The sequence below is a fragment of the Neovison vison genome, chromosome 6, assembly GCF_020171115.1.
Source record: "Neovison vison isolate M4711 chromosome 6, ASM_NN_V1, whole genome shotgun sequence".
NCBI lineage: Eukaryota > Metazoa > Chordata > Mammalia > Carnivora > Mustelidae > Neogale > Neogale vison.
This window is the reverse complement of record NC_058096.1, coordinates 112541509-112564216: the sequence shown is the minus strand read 5'-3', so window position 1 is coordinate 112564216 and position 22708 is coordinate 112541509. Positions and strand designations below refer to the sequence as shown.

Here is a 22708-nt window from a genome sequence, read left to right as displayed (position 1 = left end):
ATTTGAACCAAGGGTTTAAGGAGGTGAGGAAGGAAGCCATATGGGCAAATGAGAGACATTCCTTAAAGACTGAGGGAAGCACTATTGCAAAGACCCCGAGGCAGGAGAATGCCTGGGAAGTTTAAGGAAAATCATGTCCGGTGCAGTGTGCTGGGAACAGAGTGAGGCAAGAGGAGACCCGTAGAAGATGAGACCAGAAAGAGAACAGAGAACAGGCCTCGTGAGGTTTTGTAAATTATTGCAAGGACTTCTTTTTTTCACTTTGAGGGAAATAAGAAGCCACTCAAGAGTTGTGTGCAGAAGAATGAGTGACAGCATCCAACTTACAGTTAAGAACATCGCTGTGGTTGCTGTATCAAGAGTAGGCGGGGGCGCCTGGGTGGCTCAGTGGGTTAAGCCGCTGCTTTCGGCTCAGGTCATGATCTCAGGGTCCTGGGATCGAGTCCCACATCGGGCTCTCTGCTCAGCGGGGAGCCTGCTTCCCTCTCTCTCTCTCTGCCTGCCTCTCCGTCTACTTGTGATTTCTCTCTGTCAAATAAATAAATTTAAAAAAAAAAAAAGAGTAGGCGGTACACAGGTAAGTGTAAAAACAGAAGGAAATAAGAATCTACTAGAAAGCGATTGAAATAATTCAGGTGGTAGGTGATAGTAATTTCAGTAAAAAGTAGCTGGAGAATGTAATGAAAGCAGCAGAGGTCTGCATATATCTTGAAAGCAGAGACTACAAGATTTGCTGATTGATTAGAGAGGGTAAGAAAGAACTAAAAAGTGTTTCAAATCTTTTTAGCCTGGGGGAGCCTGGGTGGTTCAGTGGGTTAAAGCCTCTGTCTTTGGCTCAGGTCATGATCCCAGGGTCCTGGGATCGAGCCCCTGCATCGGGCTCTCTGCTCAGCAGGGAGCCTGCTTCCCCCTCTCTCTCTGCCTGCCTCTCTGCCTGCTTGTGATCTCTGTCAAATAAATAAATAAAATCTTTAAAAACAAATCTTTTTAGCCTGAACAACCAAAAGGAAATAGTTGTAATGTAATGATACAAGAAAGATGGGTGGGAATGAAAGAGTAGAGGGAAGGGGAAGAAAATCAGAAGATAGATTTGGGGCAAGTCTACTTGCAGAAATGTAGTCAAGATCCAAATGTTGATGTGGAGTTGGCAGTTGGTTATACAAATTCAGGGAAGAGATCTGGATCGGAGACATGGATTGTGGAGTCCTCAGTTTGTGGCTGATAATCTCTGAAACTGAATGAGATTCCTGAAATTATCCATGTAAATAGAAAAGACAGAGCTCTGAGGTTTAGCCTTAGGGAATCTCAAACATGTCAAGTCTGGATAGACAAGGAAAAATCATCAAAGGAGATGGAGAGAGACAGTCAATAAAATGGGAAACAAATCAGGAAGTGTATTGTTCTGGAAGCCAGGTGAAGAAAGTGTTTAAAGGAAGAAATGATTGCCTACGTCAAATGTTGCCAATTAGGACAAATGAGATAAAGACTGAAAATTGACCGTTGATTTAGCAATGTGATCAGTATTTCTTCTCAGTGGGGAGAAGAAGAAAATGAAATCTGACAGGCAAAAGTGCTGCCTCATTTGAAGTCCTCCTTACATAACCCTGGATCCCATAGTTTCCAGGAGCTGAATGGATTTTGGAATTTATTTTATTCTATGATGCTCCATTACTCAATTCCTTATGTCTATGCCTGGTCTGATCTCATATTGGTATTTTCAAGTTGATCTTTAAAAAAATTATGTGAAAGAGACAAATATTATTATCATTATTTCTTAGGAAATACAGTTTTAAGAGAAGATAAATGTTTTATCTTTACACTTCTGGTAAGTGCAAAGTGGTGACCTCAGCCCAAGGCTTCTGACTTCTAGAACTTTCTCCTGATCCATTAATTTCTAAGAGAGTGATTGATGCCTCCTTCCTTTTTCTTTGGATTTTCCTTTATGCATTGCCCACTTCTTTTCATAACTTCTGTTTACTCTTACTTAATCCCTTGAATTTGGGTCCTTAGATTTTTCTGAACACCTGCATGCCATGACCTTTAAGGACAAATATCGATAGAACTTTAGAGCTTCAGGGAATTTGGACTTCTGCCAGGCTACAAATCCAGATAATAGTTTCATATCACCTCATGACCATCCTTTCCTGCAGGATTTACTTTCTTCTACTACCCAGCATAGGAGAAAGTTTGGGTAAATGACCAGCACTGTACCATAGAACATATATCTATCCATTCTCTTGTTACAAAGATAATGATTTATAGAGTTCAACATCCAAGTACTCAGTAAATATTGTGAGTATGATCTCATATAATATACTCATTCTCCTTTTTCCTGTCCTTGTTCCTGAGTCTTTCGAAGAGTTTTTCTTCTTTCCACCCTTATATTCAAACATAAGACGTCCATAGTATTTTAATGTCTTAAGAGATCATTTTACAACAGACATCTATCTTCAAGCTGACTTCTCAGTGATGTCAACTCATTATCATTCACACACGTAAGCATCCATTTGGAAAAGAATACTGGATTAATCACAACTTTCAGATCATAAAACATGAATGACAAACACCAGGCAGGCAGTGGATTGTATCATTATCTGTTTCCTGGTTGTGATATTGTATAAGGCAAGATGTTACCAGTGGATAAAACTGGGCAAAGGGTATTTAAGACCTCTGTTTTACGTCTTAAAACTGTATGGGAATCTACAATTATCTCAGAATAAAAAGTTTAAAATTTATACAGGTAAAAGGACATCCATGGGCAGACTTCTTTTTCTAAGACCTTCAGACTGTCATAATGCTGAGAAGGGAAGGCACAACAGAAACTGGGCTCTTAGGCAGAAGCCAGCATGCTGGCCTTTGGAAGTGGTATAAAAAAGTCACAGAAGCTAACAGATAAATAGCAGTCTGGAAAAAGAGGGGTGGCAATGAATATGAGTTTTTATTTTAGCACCAAGTATAGTCGTGGCGTTTGCAGTATTACTGTTAGTATAGATAGAGTCCACCTCCAATCAGCTCCCATAGTCCTAGTCAGCCACCTGCTGCAAAATCATGTATTTTTTTTCACAAGAATTATTTAATCTATGTATCCGGCTGGTACATAGATTAGCTCCAATTTCCAAAGCTAAATCAAACATGTTGTCCTTGTTTCTACTCCATCTCTTTTCTAGTCTTCCGGCTTTCCTTCCCCTTCCCAGGATTTCTTAAGATCATTGACTCCACTGACGGAAGTCAGACTTCTGACCGCCTAATAAATAAGTTCACCAGTGAAGAGCCTATTTTTCCTTCTGTTTAATTACAGGCTTCAGAGACACTCAAAATGGAGGGTGTCCTAGGGACAAATAATACTGTAGGCTGGGTTTACTTATCTCCTGTTGGCATTGGCACCAAGCCCTTCCTCTGCTTTGTAATTCATGGCTGCGTCTGTGACTGCATACTAAACAGACTGAGGCCTCCACACAGCCCGTCCAGATGCCTCTCAACTAATCCTCATACCTTAACGGCCAGTTCAGAGCAGTAGTTTAGGTAACTGACACTGCTGATTTGTTTCTAGTGCAATCTAGGTAAGCCATCATAAATTAAGTCATGTATTATCCTTTGATTTGGATGTGGTGAACTATGCTGGGACTTGAACCACCACGTGCTTATTCTGAATTCTGGATGATTGGCTTCAAAATTGACCCTTGGAAATGTATGTATGTACAAGATGATTAAATGACAGAATTAAGAATAAAATCAAGCATACCAGAAGCTGTGAAAAATAAATTTCCCTCCTACTCATGTTTCCTCAGACTCTCATTTCCCTTATACAGAGAAAATCCCTGTTAATAGTTTTAAGCAGAGATATCTTGTGCATATCTGAGTATATGTGTGTATGTTTCATAGAGAGGGAAGACACCATAGCTGTATTTCCCTGATTATTACATAAAAACCAGCAGGATGTACACAGTGGCCCACAATTTGTTCCTTTCCCACAATTTGTTCCTTATACTTAATGATAACTTTTTTTTTTAAAGATCTTATTTATTTGACAAAGAGAGATGCAGCAAGAGAGGGAACACAAGCAGAAGGAATAAGAAAAGGAGAAGCAGGCTTCCTGCTGAGCAGGGAGCCCAATGCTGAGCTCGATCCCAGAACCCTGGGATCATGACCTGAGCTGAAGGCAGATGCTTAAAGACTGAGCCACCCAGGTTCCCCACTTAATGATGACTCTTAGAGGTATTTCCTTGTCAGTAGCTGCACCTATTCCACCTCCCTTTCTATCATCGACCTATCTATCTAGTTATCTAGATATCTATCTATGTATTTTCAGTAAGTTCTACATCCAGTATGGGGCTTGAACTCACAACCCTGAGATCAAGAGTTGCAGGCTCTATCAATTGAGTCAGGCTCTTATGCCTTTTTGAACAGCTGCTTAGTATTTTGTTGAACAGATATAATCCTTTTGTATTTATGTAAGCAGCCCATTTTGATGGACATGTGCTCTTTCTGATATTTTATTACCAACAATGCCGTGTGAACATCATTGCATGTAATAATTTGTGCTAGTTTTAATAGTATCTGTAGGATCTATTTTGATGGACATATGCTGTTTCTAATATTTTATTACCAACAAGGCCGTGTGAACATCATTGCATGTAATAATTTGTGCTACTTGTAATAGTATCTGTAGGATTTATTCCTGGAAGAATTCCTGACCAACAGATATATTCAGTTTTTAGGTTAATAGGTATTGTCTAATTGTCTTCCCAAGAGGCTGTACAGTTTTCCCAACCATGTAAGAGAGGACTTACCTCCCCGTAGCTATCTCTCTTTGCTCTATTATCCTTTTTATCAACTTGCCATTCTGATTATAATTGCAAGCAATATGTATCTTATTATGAGTATGGTTAAGCACCTTACAAGCCATTTGCTCCATTCTTTCCACCTAACCACTCAGTTCTTCATCATTCCTTGAATAATGCCTATTCCTCACTAGCTTGAAATGAAAACTGAAATCTTTGTTTATTTCAATCTGTTTCTGAATTCTATTCCGTTATATTTATCTTACTGTTTATATGCATCCATACCAGTTTTTGTAAACTTCTATACTTTTCTAATGTTTTAATATAAATTAAATTTGTGCCTCTTTGCTATCCTTTTTCAGAAACTCCCTAGACATTTTGCCAGCTTTTATATATTTATTTATTTATTTGTTTATTTGGCCTGTCGTGTGTGAGTTGTTTCATCCAACGTTGAAATATGCACTGTTTAAAAGTAGGGCGCGATCATCATGAGACAAGGAAAGCTTTATGCCCAAGGCTGAGTTACACCTGGGACTGAAAATGATGTGTAGGAAAAGAAGAGATAAAAGGACCAACAAAGGGAAGAAAATTAAACATTCCAAGTGCCAGATCCTGCATAAATCCCAGAAATGCCCTAGAATAAAACATGCTCTTGAATGCCCTAGGTTAGTTAAGCAGCCAGCTAGTTTTGCAGGTCAGCATGTATAACCCTGACTTCTGAGGGCTTGACAAACAGTACCAGGGCTCTGACCTTACACTGAAATTCCTTGAACTCTGAGTACCTGTGAGCATGCACCCAACACGCCTGCCCCCCAGTGTGCACATTAAAAGTCACAAGGGGCATCCTTAATGAGCGCTCCGGTGGGAAGCATAACTTAGAGGCTAACGAGTTCCAGGGAAAGAGGGAGATCCATACAGAAGCCCAGCCACTCGCTTTGAGCAGCTCATTCCTTAAGTATGTTGGGACCCAGACCTTTCAGTTTTACTTCAGTGATCTCAAAAGCAGGAACCTCGTGTTTGCCACTCTTCCAGGTAACCATCTCTCTTTCTGGGAAAAGATTTTCGGGGGTACTCTAAGAATCTGATTTGTTCTAGACTTGATTGTTGGGTAACTTAACTACTCTCACATTTTTAAAAGATTTCCTCTAAGACGGTGTTACCACCAGCTTATGACTTACATATTTATTGGTCAGAAATACAGAAGACGAAATGGTCCATGTCATTAGTCTTATTTCTTCTTTATTAGTTCTACTGCCATTGAAGTAATATGACACAATGTAATCTTCGCTTAACTTTGCTAGGCTGTGCATTTTTTTTTTTTTAATAAATGCGGTGGCAGGATTAATTGAAGACATGTTTACTGTTGCCTACAACTGTCCTTGAGGCTTCCCCATCTCTCAGTGCTGAGCAATGCAGACAGACCCATCTTGGAGTTTATTTTGGTTCCTCTGCTTTTTTTAGCATCTCATTCAGACTAATACCTGCATCTCTGTATCTGTGTTACTTGAATGCAATGTATCTGAAAGATTTCAGTCCTGCTCGTCATTTCCTGATAACCGCGAAGTCCATCAGCTAACACCATCAGCAGTGAGGTAAAAATAATGGATGACTATGAACTCCTCGCTAGGTGGGGCGCAGCACAGGAGACTAGGGAGTGACTTGAAAGTGAAATGCGGACTTTATTTATCTGTTAAGCTGGATCCCTAATGATTTCATCTACTCATAAATAAACTTTCTTTATGGACAAAATTTGAATGTTCATTTTCCTCTCTGTTAGTATGCAAATCTATTTGCAGCATTCGCGCGAAAGAGAGTGCAACTCATTTTCTGGGCTTATAAATTGTTCATTACCATGCTCTCTGATGGCCAATTCGTGGCTCCATCTGCAACTCGACAAATCTCTTTGCCTAGATAAACTTGGTGGAGTAAAATATAAGGTGCCAAAGAAGATGCATTTGGGATTAAAGGAGGGAAAAGAGATATATTTCACAAAAATCTCTGAGCTTATCATTTTAAATTTTGTAACTTCTTACTTGTATTCATATTTCCATGGTATACACTAGGATAATAAACACTTCACTGATCTCATTAACCCAAGTTTAAGAGCCACATACGAATGACATGTAAAGATTTTCTCATTGTCCCTGGAAAGCGTCTCAGTTAAGGGAAAAACAAACCTGCAAACCAAACCTCTAGAACAGAGTACTTTCTTTCCTCTGTGATATGTTATTTTAACTGGTAAGGCTCAACACAAAGAACTAGGATAATTATGTTGAAATGCTGATGGTTTGGGTCATTTAAAACAAAGCAATCAAGTTTACTACCCTTTCTCCCTTCTTTGGTGAAGACACACATGTAAATCTCAACAGGACTGTCCTGTAATTTTAAACGGACCTTCCCCCCCTTGGAGCTAGTTAAAGTTACTCCTTGGTGCATGTATTTAACACCCATTAATGCTAATGGGATGGACTTCTGTTTTCACGTAGGGAACTTGATTTCTTTGTGTGAAAATAATACTCCGCAAATAATGAACTTTCTTCCTCCAGCTAAAATGTGAAAACAAAAAAATGCAAGGTGCAAGGAAGGTCTTTAGAGCAAACAATATCTACCTATAGAAAGAACAAAAGGCATTTTCACATCCGTCTACTGTTGGATAGAAATCTGGCTCATAATATGTATTTCCTGTCACCGCTGAGCTAGAGAATCTACCGGGAGATTTTTTTTTCAATTAAAATTCTGTGCACCAATAACGGACTCTGCTATGGAGCTTTTAATTAAAAAAACAAACGGAATGATATAAACCCACATTGTCTCTAAGCACTGTTTGTATTAAAGGATTAGACTGATGAGATGTTTGGATTTTATTGTTCTAAACATGTGTTTCAGTTGGTGCTCTCGGACCCACCATGTGAAGAAAATGAAATGTAAGTAAATAGCAAGAAGCTTCATGTTTTTATTTAGCATTTTCAAAAATTCAAAGAATAAAAAAAAGGCTCAAGTCATTTGAGAAGCCCCAAATGAGTCTCAAATGATGATTGTAATCATGGAAGAAAAGTAAGAGCAAATTGTTTTTAAATGCAAATGGCTCAATTTTTCTAAGAGCAGGAAAAGAGGCACTTTCATTATGATTAACTTTGGCAAATATAAGGAGCCTCATTGATTTCTAGGTATTTTTGCTTACTGCATTCTCCACCAGAGTGGTAGCAAGGGTTCTTCAGGCTCACAAAGATGTCATCTTCATCTGCAGCCCCACTTGGAAGTCACAGTGTTGGTGGGCCACCATTTTCTGGGTATTCAGTTTCAAATATAAGCCAACTGACAAAGATTCTCACCTGTATTTTGTGTACATTTCAAAATGCATTTGATATACGTTATGTGAATAACTGACTCAATTTTCTCACTTTTGGGACCGTCAACTTAATGGTTCCCAGAATTCTATTCCAGACTTGGGGAGAAGGTGCCATTAATAATGCTGATGATGATTAATAAGAGCTGTAATGCACTGTGACTTAATGCAAGTGTCAGAAAAGCATGTCTGCCAAGCACGGCCTTCTCGGTGCAGCCCTGATGACCAGGTGGCTCTTTTCAATTATTACTACCTGTCACCCTCAAGGCCAAAGTCTCATGGTCTGGGCGCTGCCTCCAGATGAAGAGGCCATGCTGTGTGGAATGCCTTCCTTGGCCCTGGAACCATTCCCCTGCTTTGGTGGATCATCTCATTATTGATCATCTATGCTTTATGTCTGTGCTCTTCTTCCAGCTCTGGCATGGCTTGCTCTCCATTGCTCTTTCTTTGTGTTGATTTTGGACTCCCCTTTTTCTGTCTTCTGGTGTTTATAACATGATGGAATTTTTCATGCCTGATGTACTTACCTAACTCTGGACCTCCTAGCTGTCTCATCTTGCCCACTCATCTCCTATCTTTGACCCAGCATAATAGAATACAGAAATTTATAACTGGAAAAGGTCATAAATGTTGAATCTAATTATTCAATCATTATGATCATAAATGTTGAATCTAATTCTTTGATCAATAGAACAGGAAAATACGCTACAGAGGACCTTGATAAGCGGACTTTCCAGTCACTGAGGCTACTGGTCTCCCTTTTAGGGGAAGAAACTGAGACCCAAAGACAGTAGCAAAGTATTGCAGGGCTTCAGCTAGTTCTGAAGTACAATTCTTTTTTTAGCTACCTCACTTTGCATACAAGTGTCTACTGTGTTTGTCATTAATACTACTGCTTTTGAGTGAAAAGAAGAGACAACCTCAAATATAATGCCTAGCATTATAAATTTATTTTCTGCCTAGCAGAAAATAAAAAGAGAGGGCAAGAAAGTAGCTGGTATTGCAGAGAGGTGATATTAGGTAAGTATTTGTACCGAAGATAGATGCCAAATCTTTTGCCACTACAAGGTATTTGAGAGATAATTACTTTTCTTAATTTTTTTTTCAAACCCAAACTATTTTTTTCTGATCTGAACTACTCAATTTATTTTTATAATGGCTTTTCATTAGTATGAACAATACATTGCTAGGTTGTCTTTGTAAAAATTTAAATATTATAAGTAATTTAGTATATGAAAAAAACTAGATAGAGCCTCTCCATTACAGCCTAATCCTTTTCCCTCCCCAAAATAAGCAAGTACACTGATACACTGATGCACATATACATTCATAAGTAAAGTAACTTACAAATCATAAATATGATCATACATCCACAAGATTTTGTCAATTAATTGCATTAATAGATTCTGGATATCTCACCAACTTACCTGACTTGAGGAAGTTAAACGTTTTGCTTGAGAGTAAGCAAGTAAAAAGCAAAGTTTGGATTTGGACCCAGGACCGACTCCTGAACCAGAATTTTACACTATGAAGTATGTATATGTACCATACATACATGAATACTATATGTGCTACTATACCACTATATATATATTACAAATTTTCACCATAAAGCCATATTGTATGTCCAATGTTAAATGAAATTATACACTGGGTGAGATACCTGAGGATATATGGTTCATCTATTCTTCTAGATACTATACAATTTACCTTTAAAACTTTTTTAAGAATTAAAAAAAAAAAATCTGTTTAAGGAGCACCTGACTGGCTGGCTCAGTTGGTAGAGCATGCGTCTCCTGATCTCAGGGTTCTGAGTTCAAGCCCCACGTTGGGTGTGGAGTCTACTTAAAAGAAAAAAAAAAAAAAGAATTAAAAAAAAATCTTTAAAAATTGATCTTGCGAAAGACATGGAAATAATGGTGGGGAAAGGAGGGAAGCACACAGAGTCAGAAGACTTGTAATCTGGTTTGAGTTCTTTGACCAGCTAGTGATCTCCACAATTTCTCTACTCAGGGTTTCAGTTGCAGAGTATGTAAATTGCTGAGTAAACTAAACACTCCCAAAGGTGCCTCCAGTTTGGAAATTGCATGATCACTTTGCATTTGTCCAGCTAACTCCTTCTTGACCATTGTATTTATTACATATCAGAAACTGCAGCAGTGATTGCACAAGATCAGAAAGAGAAGTAATTCAATTTGGATAATTGTTATCACTGGCAAAAAAAAAAAATACTGAGTGGCTTAAAATTTAAAGAACTGAGAAACAAATTGAGGTAGTTAATCTTTAAAATTGACATTTTGATAAGAATGAAGTCTATTCTTAAATGTCGAGAGGGTAAGCAAAGATTTTTAATGGAGGGAGATGAAGCAATCCACAGTCCTGATTACATGCTTACATTTCAATTTCCCAAATAGGAAACTTCTACTCTTTTGTTGGGCTAAAACACCTAGAGAATGTCCCTATGTCTACAGTGGGATACTGTATGATTAAGATTTATATTTTTTTAATATAATACTTAAATTTTTTATAACTATAAAAGTGATGTATTGTACATTTAAAAATATGGAAATGTGGAAAAGATAAAGCATCTCATGATACCCAACTGAAGAGAAGAAAGCATTGTTAGTAACTCAGTGTATTGAAGTATACTACTACAAAATACCTAATTAGTGAAAACATCACATTTATGTAATAGAATATACAAAGTAGAACTGAGCCCTCTTTGTTATTTTACTTCACAAGGCTTTTGATGATAAGTATGAATCTTCTTGATGACTGGATAACATTCCTTTATAAAGGTGTCTCATTAATTATTTTTAAAATCCTTTATCGATGATTGCTTGTCTTAGGATGCTTTCTAAAATTATACTTCAACTGCCATATTTCCCCAGCCGTTTGCACCTGTGTCTTTACGTGAACACACACACACACACACACACACACACACACACACAGCCTATAACACAAAAAACGAAAAGCATGTCCCCTGGGTGATTAACTTTCCTCTTAAATGTTTGGGGTAAAATTTTTACGTTGACACTTCACATATGTTAAAAAGTCACTTCCGACTGGAACGATGATAAACATGACACACTGCCTCCTTGTAGAGGCTGGGAGCAATAAATTAGCTGACAGTTATGAGTGCTTTCAAGCTGAAAAGAACTGAGTGTTATTTTAACAAAAACTGAAATAGCCATGATTAAGTACAGTTCCAACTCACAGACTTAGCAGGCTGTGATGAACAGGTTTCCACCGCTTAATCCCAGAATACTTCGACAGTGCCCATTTACCAAAGTATGAAAAAAGTCCATCGGCACACCTACATTCCTGGTGTCTGGCATAGCAACGGACTCTGCGATAAATAGCACAGAAGTGGTTTAGGTTAGCTAAGCCTCCCAAAAATCACACCATGAACTTTGTTTTCGTGTGAGGAAACATTTTAAAACTTATCCCAGGATTGATTGCATTGTGCCTAGACACTCAATTGGTTTGACCATCCTGACTGAAAGAATCAATGTCACACTCTTTGGTAAATGGCATGTGTGGCCACTTTCAGTCATTTCCCCCTTTTCCCAATTTCTTCCTCTAACCAAGTCTGCAGCCTGGCTATTCTCTATCAAGATATTAAAGATTAACAGAAATTATAAACCTTCCCTGGTGAATCTGCATCTTAAAGAAATTTCATACCTAATATTTATGACATGTTACCCCTGAAAAGTTAGTCTCCATCTTCCCAATACACAACTGTCATCATAACTCTAGAATCAAACCTTATGACCGTGAAATTGCCTATGTGTGACAGTTGCACATTCACCTGTATTCTCAGTGTCCCGGATGAACTGGGCATACTGCAACCATTTGGTTCATTGTGCTGGGAGGTGGCACACGGTGAGTACATGATTGTTCGGGGAAAATAGGTACAGTCAGAACAAATATTATGGTCCAAGAGAATAGGTTTTGGCCATCCAGAGGTCCGGCATTAACTCTTCTTCTTTTACCACCAGGTGCATAAACTATAAAGATCGATACACAAGGGACTGGTATATCTGGTAAGGATATCCCCAATTTGTTATAAAACCTTTGGTGATGTATATATACTCTGTTTCCTAAATAATAGAAATGGCACATAAAATTGTAGAGTTAAGGAAATTTTAAAGGTCATGAAATATATGTTGAAACATCACATTCTGATTTTTGGTTAGTGTTTACTAATGTACTTCCTGTGACAGGGAATTTAAACTGTTTTGGGAATAGTTTATTCCCAAATTAAAGAAATTTAACAATGAAATAATTGTTTTTCCTTTTGAAATCTCCCTAAATGACTCCAGTACTGATTTCAAAATTCTTAATAACCTTCAAAATAAGACTTCTACCTTTTACAAGCTGTCCTTCAGAAACTGTTAGACAGTAGTTATACACCTTCAACATCATGACTTCTGTATTTTTTAAACCAAACAGTATAAGTTCTCTCAATTAATTGGTTAGATCCTGTCTCGTCTACGTCTACTTTAAATCCCCAACCCCACCCAACATCTAAAACCGCCTCATTTGCTTAACTACTAGTTGAATGCATGGATGGCTGGCTGAAAGATAGGAATAATGGATGAATGAATTAAGGGACAAAGACACTGTTCTTTGGAATAACCTTCAATTTCCAGAGGAAATGATCATCATCCCCTGGCAAGATCAACCCACTCTGAGCACCATAAATGTTCCAAGTTTAATGACAGTATATGAGTGGTGGTGGGGGATTGCTTAAAGTGTTTGGCCTCACAGATTTCTTGCACCCTGTCTCCTGGATCTCTTGTCCCCTTTCCAGGAAGCAGCAGGAATTCCTAAGCTCTCTGCACACTCCAGCTCACTCCTTCTCTGCTCCTTCTTGGCATCAGGTTCTTGCTGCTGATTTTCCTGGTTACTCTTCTCTGTGGAGTCATGTTCTTCTGCCTCCAGTGCTGGCTGAGGAGACCCCGAATGGAATCCCCAAGTCGCACCATGGCTGTTTTTGCTCTTGGAGACTTGGACCCCGTTTATGGTGAGCTGTCTGCACACTTCTAAACTTCCTGCTTGAAACCTAATGGTTTGTGGTGAATTGAAGAACTAACCTCTTGAAAAGCAAATATGTGAACTGAGAACAAGACGTGGTTTATTGGAGACCCAAAGGCATGCCATGGGGAGAGAGTCTAAGTAAGAAAACTTCAGAAGAAAGGAGACCCCAAAAGAAAAAAAAATTGTGAATTAGGGAAATGACCCATAGTTGAGTATGGCAATAGAACCTCAACCTTTTGCTCAGTCAACATGCAAAAGAGAAGAGATACACAGGACTGGTCACTCCAAATAAGGGGTAAGGTGTAAGGTACACAGTAACCTCTTCGAGCCTTTGATATCAAACTGTCCTGCCCTGGTGTTCATATAGTGTCATTTACTAAGTTCTCCATGCCTCACTTACCTGCAATAACATTGAACCACATTTTCCAGATTGTCTGCTACCAGTGGACAGCCTGAAATATTTGGAATTGGGCAGGCGGTGTCAATGCTCATGTCCTTTCTCCCCAGAAACAGGGGCAGCACCCTAATCCTGCCTGCTTCCAACTCCCACCTCCAAAACGACGCCCATCCTATTATTTTCCAGTCTACATGAGAGAATAAGCAATATAGGGAAGCCAGACTTTAGAGTTATTTGTAACTGCCAGCCTTAGCTGTAGGTAATACAATTATCACTTACTGGTTTCTGGGAGATCACAGGTCATAGATTATTTCTTTGTGTTAAGCATTGTTCTCAACCAAACCGTCTGTCATGAAACTCCCTCTGAGGTGCTGTCTTGTACACCATACATAGAGGCCTCAAGAGGGCTTCGTAGAGATTAACAGATGCGCTTCAGGAACTTGGGCTAGCATAAGATTTTCAATAGATGGAACAAGGAAAGCCCTGGGAAAACTAACAGCTAAATAAAAGGTGGAGTAAAAATAAACCTAAATGTTTTAATATCAAAACTTGGTACGCAAGATTTAGTGATTATATTAACTATTGGCTTTCTAAAAAGTCATTAATTAACAAAAGAAACACATGTCAATTTGAGAAATGGTTATTTGCAGAAAGATAGAGTCCCCAATGAAAAAATCATCTTTTGCCTAAAATCAAACACTTTCTGTTGAGTGTAGGAGGAAATAGGGCCACCGACACTCTAATAAATTGTATTAGTCAAAGGGGTCAACATGGTCACATTGGTCTATTTTTATTTATTTAGCTTGATGCATTTAACAAATAAATGTTATTATGATACCTCCAACTTGACTTGAGTTTTTAAGGACAATCCACTCTGGTCTTCTTAGCCCTTTATGTACTCTGAAGAAGACTCTTTTACTAGACTGTCTTGAGTTATTAAAAATTTCTCTACTTAATTGTAAACAAGCTACCCAGTTGTCGTGTTATCATTTTTAAGGCAGTGTATGTGCCACAGTTATATCCCCATTTTTCTGATGTTTTTATATTTCCTGCTTGATGATTTATACATATGCTTTTGATTTGCCTGAATGTGCCTGAACAAGTATGAATGGGAGAGAAGGTGTCAAGCCTGATAGATTACAGCAATAATCTGCATGTAATCATACCAAATGCAGGGCATTAGAATCGCATTCTCTATGTTACCCTGAAGTCATTGTGGCCAGGAAAAGAATATACTTGGGAAGGAATTATTTTAAAAAATATAGTCACAATTTATTTCACATCTACCAAGTATTAGGCACTAAATTAGGGGCTTCTCAGATATTATTTCTAATTGTTAAATAACAACCTGGGAAAGTGACTATTATTCCTCTCAGAAGATGTTATATACTTTTCTCCCTTTGCTGGATGAATATACCACATAGAACTTTACTGCCAGTCAACTAATACACTTTAAATTGTCAGCTATTGAGGGTAAGGAGCCAGTGAAAATTGGGGCAGGTCACTTCATTCTTTCCTCTAAGTGCTCCTGTATCTCAAACCTCCAGGCATTTCCACTGGGTGAGTCCTCAAAGGTAGGTTTTGTTCTCCGGAATCCCCAGTCCCTTTCTCCTTCCATTGGTTCCTTCCTGATGCCACTGCTATCTCTCTGAATCTTATTTTGCTCAAGACACTTTAAAGCTCTCCTCCAGCTCAAGTTATATTACAAAACTCATTTTTGTTGTTTGCTACTTTCCACTCTAGGGCCAGAGGCTCAGTTGCCCATTCCTTTTTTTTTTTCCTCCCCTTGCCTAGTTGGGTGTTAGGTTATCCCACCCACTACCCATCTCCCACCCTTTCTCAGGGATGCTCAGAAGAGCATTACAGGCAGTGAACAGCCCTTTGCATGGTTTTTGATGTGGAGGAGTCTCCCAGAGTTGTGCTTCCTGGCATTCCTGTTTTTCCCCCTCCCAAGCAAAATACAATGGAGTAATTGAGGAAGTGGTATTCTCTGTGATCTTCCCCTCCCCCCTAAATGTATAGATCTTACCTACATATAAGTTCTTCTTTTCTTTTTTTTTTTTCTTAAAGATTTTATTTATTTATTTGACAGACAGAGATCACAAGTAGGCAGAGAGGCAGGCAGAGAGAGAGGAAGAAGCAGGCTCCCTGCTGAGCAGAGAGCCCAACGCGGGACTCAATCCCAGGACCCAATCCCAGGACCCTGAGATCACAACCTGAGCCAAAGGCAGAGGCTTAACCCACTGAGCCACCCAGGCGCCCCCTTCTCTGTGATCTTTAATGACATCTTCCTGACTAGCAATTTCTGAAAGTAAATTCCAGGGAGTCAATATTTTAAGGCAGTCTGAAATCCAGACCCTGACTGGATTTCTTTCCCCCACTGGATCCCCATTATACTTTCATTTCTCCTGACAAATGATTCTTCCTGCCTCATATTTCTGTAAAAGGAGGTTTTCTCCAAAAGGAAAATGAAGGAACCACGACAGGACCTTTCTATGGTTACAGAGGAGGTAAGAGAGCTACTCTACTCTACTGAGCACAAAGTATGTGCTCATAGCTTTGAGTTGAGTCCAGTCTCTACCTGATTCACACATCCACACTGATGGTTGTAGGGTGGTACTTCAGGATCTTCCTCATTGTCGCAGTTCAGAAGGGAGAGGAAAATGAGAACTCACTTAAAAGACACTGGTGACATTAGAATATGAAATCAGGTTTCTGGACTCCCTGCCACCCTTTGAGCAGAAGGGGAAGATAAGACATTCCCTTCTGAATACAGAATGTAGGAAATGGGTCATTTAAAGCATTTTAATGGCCAGACTAGATTTTCTTTATTAACCTTGGGGTTCTTCCTAGACCTTTACTTTATTTCTTCAAAAATTATCTCATGCTATTGCCACTATGTGCTGAATCTATTAGTTGAAATAGCTCTGCTCTTTGAACAGTGGGTCCACGGTTTGACTCTCAGGATCCCATGGAAGCTGCCCTCATGTGACGAGCCAAGAGGAGAATTTTGATGGAATATGGAAAGCTGGGATGGACTAAAATTTACTGTTGTTAAAATATATGAAGTGGGAAATTTCTCCCAATAACAATACCAGACAGCAGTATTATGGCTGAGATTGTTAATTATCTTGATTAGAAATATTCAAGAGACAAAGGCAAACACTTGACTTGGGATCCTCATAAACAGTGTGCCAGCCCAACACACCCAATGCACAATGATATTTCTGTCTGGGAAAGGTCCTTGGGAATCTCACACAAATACCCTGGCCCCCATTGCATCTTGTGTGCCAGTAGGCAGGTCTTTTCACAGTCCTCTGATCTAGTACTCAGATTTCTCAGTCTTTCCTCTTCTCTCATGGGATCTATGTTTCTATGTCCATAGCACGTCACAATGAAGTTCCTCCTGCACCAAAAAGGGGGAAAGAATCCCTTCAATACCCCCATGGAGGGTAAGAAGAAAGAGTGAGAACTGCTAGAGAAAGAGGAAGGGAGACCAGAAGGAAGCCAGGAAGGTGGAGGGAGAGAGGAAGGATGAAGAGTAGAGGAGAAGGAATCTACAGTTGGAGGTTGGAGGTATTTTGAGGAATGAAATGAATAATGATTTATTCTATGCAAGCCCTAAGGTCATGTTACTTTTTTCTGCCTCAGTCCCACCTCCTCTTCCTGGACTCAGCCCCCAGATAGTTTCTCTTCTTCCGTTATCACCCAGCACCCCTCCCTACTCCCAGCTCCTCTCATGGATCCAGTTTTCTCTTAGAATCACTGCTGTACCCCCAGAAAGGACCTGTTCAATGCCCTACACCTTCCTCTGTGGGGTGATCTGTGGAGTGGTCTCTGGAACCTCTTGTCCTTTCTCATAGCCATCAGACCCTAACAGTTCTAGAATAACTCAGCACCTGTGTTAGGGGCAAGTATTTCTTGTTTTAATGTTTTCTTATGGCCTTACCTTACCTTAACTATTTTAATGATGCTTTTGGAATCCCTTTTATCTGAGAGGTCCACAGAAAATGGGATATTTGAAGGGTATTTCCCCCCTCGAATTAATAAATGGAGAGAACACACACTGGGCCACAGAAAGTGATGTTTTAAGGGACTGTATGCAGATTTTTAGTAGAGGTGGGAAAAGAAGAAAACATCATAAAAATTCTCCACACCCATCTATACCGCAAATCAGAATCAATGCTCTCACTTTAAAGGATCTGGTTCTGTGAGACAGGGTGAATAGGTAGACAATACAAGTGACTTGAAAAAAGTTTTGAGTTTTTTAGTTTCATAGTTTTGTTTATGTGTTAAATCTGTATTTGAAAAAATAAGTAACGGCAAAGGAGTTGTAAAGTTGACCATAAACAAAAGATTTTGTTTTTTTGTTTGTTAATTTACTGAAAACAGGTTTTCATTGAAAATAAGGTTGTGAAGCTGAGTAAAAGCCCTTATTTATGAGAAAATAAAACATTTAAGGATAATGAAAAGAAAAAAGTTTGGGGTTTGGTAGGTGAGAGGACAAAAGGCTTGAGGCAGAAAAAACAATCTAGTATTCATTAGGAAAGAGAGAATTTGAGAGCATAAACAAAAGATCCCCACCATTATCTGTCCATATTCCTTATTAAAAATAATAAATTACTGTAAAATTTACATTGACTCCATTTCCATCTTATGTAGATCAGACTTGGGTCCTGTTAGCCCCAGCAAGGCAGCAAACAGGTCCCATGCCATTCCTGAGAAGCCAGCGAGGTGAGTTCCCACGGAGACACCCCTCCTGAGGCCACTCATCTTAGGGGCTGATCTCCTTGATAATGCTGCCTTTCAGAGATCCAATCTTCCTGACCCCATTTCTTCTACAATTTCAGAGATAATCTTCCATTTTTTGTACTTTCAGGTAAATAAAAATACTAATCTTTCATCAATGATGAAATGTAAGGGCTCTGAATTGGGGAAGGGAAGGAGGAGTAGACAGGGACAGAGAAGAAGCAGGCTTCACATGCCAGCTCCTCTCTCCCTCACCTCTCCCAGATCCTATCTTATTTTAGGATTGTTTCTGAAGTGTTACCTCTCTGAACTTTATGTTCTTTAGGTAAATACTCTGTGACTCATTTTAGGTAAGGAAAGAGGGAGCATTTCATTCACCTACTTTCGTTTCAGAGTATAATAGTAGTAATAGATCACATTTATTGAGCACTTACCATGTGCCACGCTCTGTGCTAACACCTGACATCTTTAGGCTCATTTACTCTTCCCTGCTATGAGAGGTTCACTATCATTCTATACTCCAAAGATGAGGGAGCTCCTCTTCTCTGCCCTTGTAGTGCAAAAAGGGACATTGTGTAAATGAATTACATAGTTATGTTCCAATTACATTTAATATACAAAAGCAGTCACAGAACTAGTTCTAGTTCAAGGGCCTTTTTTTTTCCTCTTTAAAGGTGTATTTTTTAAAAAAGATTGATTGATTGATTGATTGATGAGAGAGACAGAGAGAGAGCATGTGAGCAGGGAGAGGGGCAAGAGGAAAAGAAGAAAATCTCAAGCGGACTCCACACTGAGTGTGGAGTCCCTGAAGGGGCTCCATCCCAGGACCCTGAGATCATGACCTGAGCTGAAACCAAGAGTCAGAGCCTTAACCCACTGAGACACCAGGCACTCCTCTTTAAAGGTGAATTTAGAGCTGTTACTAGAATTTATAGTAGTCATGGCTTTGAAAAGAAGCAATCGGGGCACCTGGGTTGCTCAGTAGGTTAGGGCTTCTGCCTTCAGCTCAGGTCATGATCCCTGAGATGGAGCCCCGCGTTGGCCTCTCTGCTCGGCAGGGAGCCGGCTTCCCCCTCTCTCTGCCTGCCTCTCTGCCTACTTGTGATCTCTGTCAGAGACATAATAAATAAAATCTTTAAAAGAAAAGAAAAAATCAAACCATTTCAAGACAAAGACCAAGGTAGGGGAAAATATATGGATTGTGGCTATGAAATGTTACTGTTGGTTCTTATAACTCAAAAGCAGTAGCAGTCTTTCAAGGAAATACTAACAGGAGATTTCCAAAAGAGCTATGGGAATAAGTACATCATTTCTCAAAGTGATCTGTTTGAGGAAGAAAATGCTTGTTTTTGATATTTAGTACCTTATAGTGTGCATAATCTTAAAGCCAAAATTTTTATTTCGAGGCATTTTTAAAAATTTGATCAGGTTTTTCCATTATTGTGCATGTGTATTTTAGATGCAAACTTTTCACAAGTTAACATTTTTACTATTTCTCATAGAGAAATGTTTAATTAATTACATTTGTTCAGTTTGCAGAGCATAAATATGAAATAATGAAGTTCAGACATTATGCTTAAATATTTCTATTGAAATTTGCCTTTCCCATAATGGAAACATTAGCTAAAATACTGTTAGTATTTACAGGAATCTTGTCTACCAATCTACCAAAAAAGGGCATTCTCCCTACTTTCGGCCTCTAAATTGTAAATGCTTCTTGATGGGTTAGTCAGTGATGATATCTGTTCATGAGAGCAAATTTCCTTGCTATAGTGACTAAACTATCACTTTAGAGAGAGCAGGATGGTTGTAAATTTTTTCTCAAGGGCACAAATAATTTTCTGTTGCTCCAGTGATCCAAGAAATGCCAGATTTTATTAAGCAGTTCATGTACTTCTGTTTTATGCTGACTAGAAAGATTACAAGTCCCCATTTTTCTCTTTCTAGGGACAGAAGTGGCTGTAACACCAACTGTTGGAATTCACCTTCAAACTCCAAACCCTGAAATGTGTCCTGCTCCATGTTTTGGCACTTTAGACCCCCCACCTCCATATGAAGAAATTCTGAAATCAAGCCGATAGCTCCAGATCATCAACTGACAACATTAGAAATATTTTTTAAAAATTCTGAAATGTCAAATGTAGGAACAATTGTTTTATTTAGTGTGAATTTTCAGAAATCAATTAATATAGCCTGAAAAAGGACAATTAATATAGTCTGCAAAAAGACAAGAGAATGAATGTAGAGAAAAAATTTCGGTCAGGGAGATGTTGCAGTAGTGAATTACTGGACTTTACGTGTATCATTGCTGTGTTCTGTTTCATGCTATACAACCAAGTGATTGTCTCTCTATCAACACTCCCATTAACACATGGAGTAGTCTCCATTAAGTACGATTCCACTCCAGTACACATCACAGCTTTCTCTGACTTATTCTCTGTTTTCATCCGACCCCTCCCCTCATATGGAGTTAATAAGAGTTATCATAATTAAATGATGGTCCAAGCGGAGATTCAGACATGTCCAGACCCAAACCAGAAAGAGAATATTTGAATTAAGGTAAAAGGTGAGAGTAGGAACAAGGGGCACTCAGAGTTGAAGGATGAAGGGTGAATGAAGGAGATTAAAAGTCCTCGTTCGAAAAGGTGCCTGTCTCAGCCTGAGGAGAGAAAAAGTGTAGATGGAGGCTAAAGGAGACCCCAAAACTGTGCGGCATGTGTAATAACACAGTGTGGAGAAGGAGGAGGCTCCTGTTTGGATGGTAAATGTAGGCTCTAGAGCCCAGAGTCTTTCTCTGGTACCTGGAGACTCGGCATTTCTTGGGGAACTATGATAAGAATCTTTGGCTTAGATATCAATGTTCTTATTGAGAACACTGACTACAGAAGTAGCAATGGGACAGTTTCAGCATTTTTGCCGTGACCATGAGCAACAGGGGGCCAGGAAATGAAATCCATGCTAGAACAGCCAGTGGTGTTCAGCTGACAAATCTGTTAAACAAAACAACTGACACCTCCACGTGTTTATTTAAAATACCTCTTAAGACAGCTTGACCAAATTTATCTCCTAATCTTTTCGCAAACTTGATTTTCCAAACTTTCCTCATCTCCAGCGACAGTAACAGCAACTTTTGAGTTGCTTAGACCAAAGAACTTGGAGTCATTCTTGAGTCCTCCCTTTGTGTTTCTTCCTGTATCCCTGTTGTCAGAAAGTGGCTTGGCTCAGCTCTTAACTTCAAAATAAGCCTAGATTCTAAACAGTTCTTACTACATCTCTGGGGGGAGCCACTCACAACCAGTTATTGCCTGGATGACTGTAATAGTATCTCGACTGGTCCTTTTGCTTGCAGCTTTGCCCTTCTATATATTCTCTTTCCAACACAGTAGCTTGAGCAATATTTTCAAAACATAAGGAGAATCATGTCCCTTACCTAAACTCCAGTGACATTCCACCTCACTCAGAGGAAATGCTGAAGTCCTTGTCCCAGGCCCCTGTAGGATCTCCTTTCCCATGACTCTTGCCCTTACTTATTTGTCCCAGGAACACTGTTATCAGACCTCGCAGGTGTTAACCTTCCTGTATCTGTCTGTTTGGGCCCTAATACTTGCTGTTTCTTTTTTTTTTCCCTTTCTTTTCTTTCTTTCTTTCTTTTCTTTTTTTTTTTTTTTTTTTTTTTTTGGACAGACATGGATCACAAGTAGGTAGAGAGGCAGGCAGAGTGAGAGGGGGAAGCAGGCTCCCCGCTGAGCAGAGAGCCCGATGCGGGGCTCGATCCCAGGACCCTGGGATCATGACCTGAGCTGAAGGCAGAGGCTTTTACCCACTGAGCCACCCAGGGGCCCCACTTGCTGTTTCTTTTGTCTGCAACACTCTTCCTCCAAATATCAACATTGTTTCACTCTTTTACTTCCTTTAATTCTTTGTACCAATGTCACCTTCTTCATGAGACCCACACTGATTATTCTACTTTAAAAATTGCAACTTCTCCCCATCCTGGCACTTCCACCTCTTTGTCTCAGATACACTTTTTTTCATAGCACTAACCACCTACTCTACTACAAAATTGAATTCTATTTATAATCTTGTCGCCTTCCCTTGCTAGAATGTAAATCTATGAGGGGATAGATCTTTGTGTTATTCACTAATTTATATCCCAGGGTCTAAAGGAGTCTGGTATTTAGTATGTATTCTAGCAAATTTTGTAAGTCATCTTACCTAGTTTGGGAAAGTCCCAAAGGTAAATGAATGAGATTTGATAAGGATAAGACTTTATAACAGTGAATGTGGGTAAGAGCCAGGGACAGATGGCTTATTGCTACTAAAATAATCTCATTAGTATCTATTGATGAAAGAAGCCCAGAGAACTTGTGTTAATATACTCTAATAATC

At 39.2% G+C, this 22708-nt stretch overlaps 1 protein-coding gene across 1 annotated transcript; it reads left to right on the top strand.

Moving 5' to 3' along the window:
- Window positions 1–5685: 5685 nt before the first annotated feature.
- Window positions 5686–21420, top strand: TMEM207 (transmembrane protein 207). Its single transcript, XM_044255138.1, has 5 exons — window positions 5686–5813; window positions 7668–7705; window positions 12132–12176; window positions 13017–13159; window positions 20267–21420. The coding sequence occupies exons 1-5, from the start codon at window positions 5739–5741 to the stop codon at window positions 20398–20400; spliced, it is 435 nt and encodes a 144-aa protein (XP_044111073.1). The 5' UTR covers window positions 5686–5738; the 3' UTR covers window positions 20401–21420.
- The last annotated feature ends 1288 nt before the right edge of the window (window positions 21421–22708 follow it).